A 7,339-nucleotide genomic window follows, 5' to 3' on the forward strand; every position below is an offset into this window, starting at 1 on the left:
GGATGAATGACTGGACTACAACATTAATGTAGGTGGAGGAGCACAGAGCAGCAGACCCGGGTTTAAAGATATTTGACATCTTTCAAATGCTTTGTGCCTTTGCTCTAGTCAAGCCCGGAGATTAAGATGGGCCAGGTTGACACATTTGGGGTTATTCAATTGGTCCATTAAAGTCAGGCAAGCTCAATCAAGCAGAGATGAAATGGTTTGGAAATTGGAATGATTTTGAATAGTGTTTGAACCCAGGTCAGCAGAGTAGTGAGCAGCAGCACTCAGATGTACTTTTATTTCAGTCCGCCCGACCGAAATAGAATGAAACGTCAGCAAGAAAAATGTTCTCCTCTCCTGCTGTGAGTTTGAGAATATTTATTTAGTTTTGGTCCCATTTCTCTGAGAGGGTGGTGACGGTCTCCTCCACCAGGTTCACTGACTCAACCCCAAGTTGTTTATTTTGGGTTCTGTGTAGCAGGGGTTCATTTGTTATCTGTGTATTACAGGTCGACATGGTCTTGATAAACTGATCTGGAAACAGATTTTTCTGCCCCAGTTCTAGCATCAACCATCAGCAGAAACAGTTCAAACTGATCCAAGAGCTGCACGTACAGGCAACATCCACTAAAACCAGTTAAAGCCCCTCTAAAAGCATAGGACTATAAGTGTAGGTATTCTGTGTCAAGGGACAAGAATGGGAAGTATAGAGTGCTAGAATACACGATTGGATCCTCTGGCTGGCTGTGAGGCTTAGAATGCAAGGGCTCTGTGGGTGAAATGGAGTCACATCCTCTTGAGTGCCTCATGCCTTCTTGGCCCCCAAGTTCTTTGGGAAAAATTGAATCAATTTTGATGTGGTTTCAAATTGGAGTCGACTCCGTAAGAAAGTGATCCTGTATCAAATGAGTGAATAACCAGGTGGCCTGTGAAATGAGAGAATCCCCACTACACACACACACCCTGTGGTCCATGTGTACAAGGGATTACCACAATCCTGTGAACTGGTGATGTGAGTGAGAAACTTGGACCATTGGAAGTAACTTAACTCCTGTTCACGTTGACACACACACACACACACACACACACCTTGCCCTTCTCAACCCATACCTCTGTTTTGGGTCCTTTTTCACCTCCATCAAGCCCTATCCCACCCCCACGGATCCCCCCTCTCCCCTCCCCCCTTTCACTATCTGTTGACTTGAAGAAATCTTGTTACTTTCTCCTGATTGCTCTCTCCCTCTCACTCTCTTTTTCCCCTCCTTCAGTTTGTCCTCTGCTTTTATTCAGCTTCTCCTCTAAACAGAAATAGCCCATTAATTTGTCCATTTGACAAAGACAGAAGGCATAAGTAGAAGTAGCATTTGCATACTTGGATGGTTTCTTAAAAGGCTGCAGATGCTAGATGGAGTCACTCTAGTAGATTAGCTGTAATGTGTGGGGGTAGCACAACTGGTGTGTGTGTATATTTATGAGAGTATTTTGGGACGTTGTGTGTGTTTAGATTATAGCAAAGCTGTTATCCAGAGAGCATGTGTGTATGTGCGTGTCTGAATGTGAGCGAGAGTGTGCATATATGTTTGTGTATTAGCGTTTGTCTGAGTGGACATGTTCCGTTCAGACAGCTCTCCCTTTCCCTCCTCCTCTTCTCCCCCCCTCCCCCCCTCTCCTCTTCCCTCCTCCTTAAGGAAATGAAGCGCATGACTCTGCTTATGTATGACTTACTGTCTTTGTTCTTGTCTGCATCCCAAATGGCACCCTATATAGTGCACTGCTCTGACCAGGGCCATAGGCACTTTGTAGGGACTAGGTACCAATAGTCAAAAGTAGAGCACTATGTAAGGAAATAAGGTCCCATTTGAGAGACACACACTAACTTCAATAGTGTCTATTAGAGGTCGACCGATTATTAGAGGTCGAGACGATTTTTTAAAAACATTTATTTGTAATAATGACAATTACAACAATACTGAATTAACACTTACTTAAACTTAATATAATACATCAATAAAATCAATTTAGCCTCAAATAAATAATGAAACATGTTCAATTTGGTTTAAATAATGCAAAAACAAAGTATTGGAGAAGAAAGTAAAAGTGCAATATGTGCCATGTAAGAAAGCTAACGTTTAAGTTCCTTACCCAGAACATGAGCACATATGAAAGCTGGTGGTTCATTTTAACATGAGTCTTCAATATTCCCAGGTAAGAAGTTTTAGGTTGTAGTTATTATAGGAATTATAGGACTATTTCTCTCTATACCATTTGTATTTCATTAACTTTTGACTATTGGATGATCTTACAGGCACTTTATTATTGCCAGTGTAACAGTATAGCTTCCGTCCCTCTCCTCGCTCCTCCCTGGACTCCAACCAGGAACACATCGACAACAGCCAACCTTGAAGCAGCGTTACCCATGCAGAGCAAGGGGAACAACCACTCCAAGTCTCAGAGCGGGTGACGTTTGAAACGCTATTAGCGCACACCCCGCTAACTAGTTAGCCATTTCACATCGGTTACACCAGCCCAATCTCGGGAGTTGATAGGCTTGAAGTCATAAACAGCGCAATGCTTGACGCACAACGAAGAGCTGCTGGCAAAACGCACGAAAGTGCTGTTTGAATGAATGCTTACAAGCCTGCTGGTGTTTACCACCGCTCAGTCAGGCTGCTCTATCAAATCATAGACTTAATTACAATATAACACACAGAAATATGAGCCTTAGGTCATTAATATGGTCGAATCCGGAAACTATCATATCGAAAACAAGACGTTTATTCTTTCAGTGAAATACGGAACCGTTCTGTATTTTATCTAACGGGTGGCATCGATAAGTCTAAATATGCACGACATTCAATGTTATGTCATGATTACGTAAAATCTGGCAAACTAGGCGGCCCAAACTGTTGCATATACACTGACTCTGCGTGCAATGAATGCAAGAGAAGTGACACAATTTCACCTGGTTAATATTGCCTACTAACCTGGATTTATTTTAGCTAAATATGCAGTTTTAAAAATATATACTTCTGTGTATTGATTTTAAGAAAGGCATTGATGTTTATGGTTAGGTACACATTGGAGCAACGACAGTCCTTTTTCACGAATACGCACCGCACCGATTATATGCAACGCAGGACACGCTAGATAAACTAGTAATATCATTAACCATGTGTAGTTAACTAGTGAGTATGATTGATTGTTTTTTCTAAGATAAGTTTAATGCTAGCTAGCAACTTACCCTGGCTTACTGCATTTGCGTAACAGGCAGGCTCCCTGTGGAGTGCAATGTAATCAGGTGGTTAGAGCATTGGACTAGTTAACTGTAAGGTTGCAAGATTGAATCCCCGAGCTGACAAGGTAAAAATCTGTCATTCTGCCCCTGAACATGGCAGTTAACCCACCGTTCCTAGGCCGTCATTGAAAATAAGAATGTGTTCTTAACTGACTTGCCTAGTTAAATAAAGGTGTAAAAAAAAAACTTCTTATGAAAACCTCTAATCGGTCCTAATTAATCGGCCATTCCGATTAATCGGCGACCTGGAGTGTCTATGACAAAGTGGGCAATGGCTGACGGTCCTCTGTGATGGTGGAAAAGGATGGCTTATCACCATTACCACCACATCCCATTTTACTGGCATTAACCAGAGGTCAGAGGTCATGACGTGGTGTGACGAGCAGCGTGCCAAACATTCTGTGATAACACTCAGTAGAGGGAAAGACAATGAGAGAGGGAGAGAAAGAAAGACGGAGGAAATGTTGAGAGAAGGAGAATGAGATGAGTGAGACGTGTCCAATTACTGGATTACTTAAAAAGGAATAACCTCACATATAACACAACTTTCCATGATTCATCCTACCCATGGGGGAGAGGCCGGGAAGGGGAAAGATACCCATGGGGGAGAGGCCGGGAGGGGGAAAGAAGTTAGATTTGGAGAAATGCAAGCATGCATTAATGAAGTCATTTCTTGGAAAGCTTAGCACCACTCTCGTTTAAGGAAGGAGCGTTTAATATCTCTTAACCTACTTTCAGCTGAAATATTAATGGAGGCATCAGGTCAGGGGAATAAGAACACAGCACCGGTAGCACGTATTCACTAAGTGGAAAATTATTAACAGTACTCAATCTAATGTCGTAACAATGAACAGTCTGTATGATAATAGTGTGTAAGCCTATTTGATTACAATAGACAGTAGGAATTTAAAGCAATGTCAATAAATGTACATCACCAGCTTTTGTAGCCAAAATATGATACTAAGCTCTACCGCCTGCATTATGCAGTGTGTGTGATTAATCCTCCCCCTGTAGATAGGGATCAGTGTGGTTCTAATGCCCCCTCCTGAATGAGCGGTGATCCCGTTAGCCTAGCGAAAAAAAGCCTCTTTACTGCTGGTGATAGGGCAAATCTGCTCCCTACTACCAGGGAAGGGTGGAAGAGGATCTACCAGACCAGGGAGGGGTGGAGAAGGATCTACCAGACCAGGGAGGGGTGGAGGATCTACCAGACCAGGGAGGGGTGGAGGAGATCTACCAGGGAGGGGTGGAGGAGGATCTACGGGGGGTCTACCAGGGAGAGGGGGGGTCTTTGACCAATCAGCAGACATTCAATACCTTTTAGGAACCAAGGGACAAGTGAGCCATCCATCCATACTTCTCCCTCCCACACAAATGCAGGCACACACACACACACACACACACACACACGCAATACCTTCCATCCACGCTGTCTGTTTTAAGTGAATTAAGATGTAAAAAAAATGTGTCTTTAGAGGCAGTTCACCACTATACTCTCCTACAGGGGTGCTGAAAGACAGTCTCCCTCCCTATTACACGAGGGCAGCAAACTGGACAATTCTCTTCCATTACCGCTACTTACAATGGCAGAAAGAAGGGCATTTTACCTTTGGATGGATCGGTTAACTTCCCGCTGCAACATGATACATTTAGTGCGTCAGGTGACATCCTGCCTATGTATTTCTCTAGAGATGTGGAAAATATGGGTATTTGACAACACTGAAAATTACTGGGTAGCCCAGTCAATTTGATTTGGTTTAAATAAATCTGTTGTGATGATACTGGCAGTTCCATCAATTGCATCATTAGTGGTAAATGTCACCGCCAAGTGCAATAGACTAAAGCATGTGGGTTTGACTTGTTACAGTAGGACTAAAGGACTAAATACACAACAGGCAGTGATTGTATCACAGTCATAGAATGGGACGTCAAATCAAGGCCCCCCCACCCCAACCCCACAAAATCACACACGCAAACATTTCACTCCCATTATAAACCAAATACTATCAACACCAAGACGCCAGACGAAGTACGACTGTTTTAGCATAACAAAGGTTACTTTTGTTTACATTCCGGCTATTTGAAAAAATGCTTTTCTCAGTGATAGAGGCCAAATGCCGCTGCTTTCGACGGAGTATAATAATGTAACCGCTGGAGAAAGAGCATAGCCTGCATAACTAAGTAAACATGTCGTTGAGTAGGCCTACAATAACAAAGGGCATCTGAAGCATTGTATGGTTTCAGGAAAATGTCCGTTTTGAGTACACTCCGTAGTCATCGATATTAATAGGCTATATATTGCTTGCAGTCTGCGGAGAGCTAAAACGCAGATACCGTAAACTACTACTAGGCTATCCTATTGTGCGGGTCAACTCGTACACCGCTCTCTCTCTGGCGACACACTAATTAAATCACACCAATAAATAGATGAAAATGGTCGGAAGATAAATTAGCCTAGCGACCTCATTCGAGTGCTTGATTAAATAGCTTGGGTTAGCATGGGGTTTCCTGTGCCATGTGTGGTTGTAATGTCTACAGTAGCGAATAATTAGGCTATTAGAAGCCTATCTGACATGAAAACACCAGTTTGAGATCAAAGCTTATAACAGCGCTTTGCTTTGTGTTTTGGATGTAAAGCATGCCAGTGGGCGTATTAATTCGAAAAACAGAGCAATTCAAATGCGCACTCCTCTCGGTTCCTTCTCACCTGGCCGACCTCTGCGACTACTCCAGATGCGTCAATCCGGGGACGCTTGCACTCTGCCCCGGCCGATTCCACAAGAGCTGCCGACGTCTGCGCGTCAGATGCTGGGTCTCCTCGCTTCATTCCCCGGAGAGCTGCGCCAGAAGCCCCGGTCGAGTTGGGATGCACCCCGGCCATTGTGTCCTGGAGCTCTCGATCCCGGTCCATGATAGCCCGAGATACAGGCAGCATGATTGATGTTACGTCGGTCGACATTAACATTTAAAAACGCCTGATGTTCCCTGTCTAATGCTAGAATTTTCACCTATCCTTTCTACCGTGGCCTCTGTCGAACTCTTTTCTGTGGTCAAAATTATGTTTTGTAAGAAACCGATTGGGGTTTTATATAGTCTGTCCCTATGTACCCACTGTTATGCAACCCTTGATATTAAAGATGATCAGATGTGTATAATCTGATCAATATATTCGATATAACTACTTGTTTCTTTACAAATTGTTGCCCTTACAGCCATTGATACGATGCAGATTACAAATAAATTCTATACAAAATTAGTCAACGTTAATTTTCACCGGTTCATAGCCTTGTTTAGGCCTAGCCTACCAACGTTAGTCATGAAACGTTACAGCAATATTGAGTCTGCAGAAGGCCTAGACTATTTCATCGTTTTATTGACCTAATTAATTAACTACACTACTTAATAATGATACTGTGCCTGGAATAACATGCCCATTCACCGTTGACCCCTTATTTGTGCCAGAGACAGAAATATTTTACGAAAATACATCAACATCCTACCTCAAGCGCAGGACTAAAATCACTAAACATGTCTTCCCTGACTGCTATTGCCTTTTTCAGTCTACTCGGCAGACTTTTTCGCATGGAGAGAGGGTTATTGAAAGTCAATCCTGAAGAACCATCTCCCCATGTTAGTCTTCCGTTCTGTGTTAGACGAATTCCCAAAACAAAAGACAACCGGGCTGCGGTATTTCCTTTACCGTCTTCCCTAATATATATATATATATATATATTCCGTCCTTATCCCGGTGTATTCTTGCGGCGTGTACACTACAGAAAGGAAATTATCTTCCCTCCCCCTCTGTGCTCTCGTGTAGGTCCCTCCCTCCCTCGCTCCCCTTGGACGTGCGCCCTCCTATCTTCCGTTCTTTTCCCCCAAAAAAAAAAAAACGCACACACTAGCATGGAAGCCACAAAAAAACGCAGTGTGCCGCAGTGCTTACAAACAATTAAAATGGGGAGGTATGCGAGGGCCATGTTCATTTTCACAGCATTTTGAACCTAGACTTCTTCAACCAGCGGAATATGAATGACGCATGATTCGCGTGCTCCTCCT

At 43.2% G+C, this 7,339-nt stretch overlaps 1 protein-coding gene across 7 annotated transcripts in view; it reads right to left on the reverse strand.

The window, feature by feature from the left end:
• Positions 1 to 7,076, reverse strand: part of LOC112216416 (RNA binding protein fox-1 homolog 2) — a 38,599-nt gene extending 31,523 nt beyond the window's left edge. For 3 of the 7 annotated variants that reach the window (XR_002948315.2, XM_024376384.2, XM_042310635.1), the window contains exon 1: positions 5,991 to 7,075. Coding sequence is in view for 5 of the 7 variants with exons in the window: in XM_024376384.2 (XP_024232152.2) it covers positions 5,991 to 6,248 (258 nt within the window). In the remaining 2 variants the exon portion in view is untranslated. Of the gene's footprint in view, positions 1 to 5,990 lie in introns of all 7 variants that reach the window. The other 4 variants (XR_006080592.1, XM_042310636.1, XM_024376383.2 and 1 more) reach the window with 3 other exon arrangements.
• Positions 7,077 to 7,339: the final 263 nt, after the last annotated feature.

Source organism: Oncorhynchus tshawytscha, linkage group LG32, assembly GCF_018296145.1.
Source record: "Oncorhynchus tshawytscha isolate Ot180627B linkage group LG32, Otsh_v2.0, whole genome shotgun sequence".
NCBI lineage: Eukaryota > Metazoa > Chordata > Actinopteri > Salmoniformes > Salmonidae > Oncorhynchus > Oncorhynchus tshawytscha.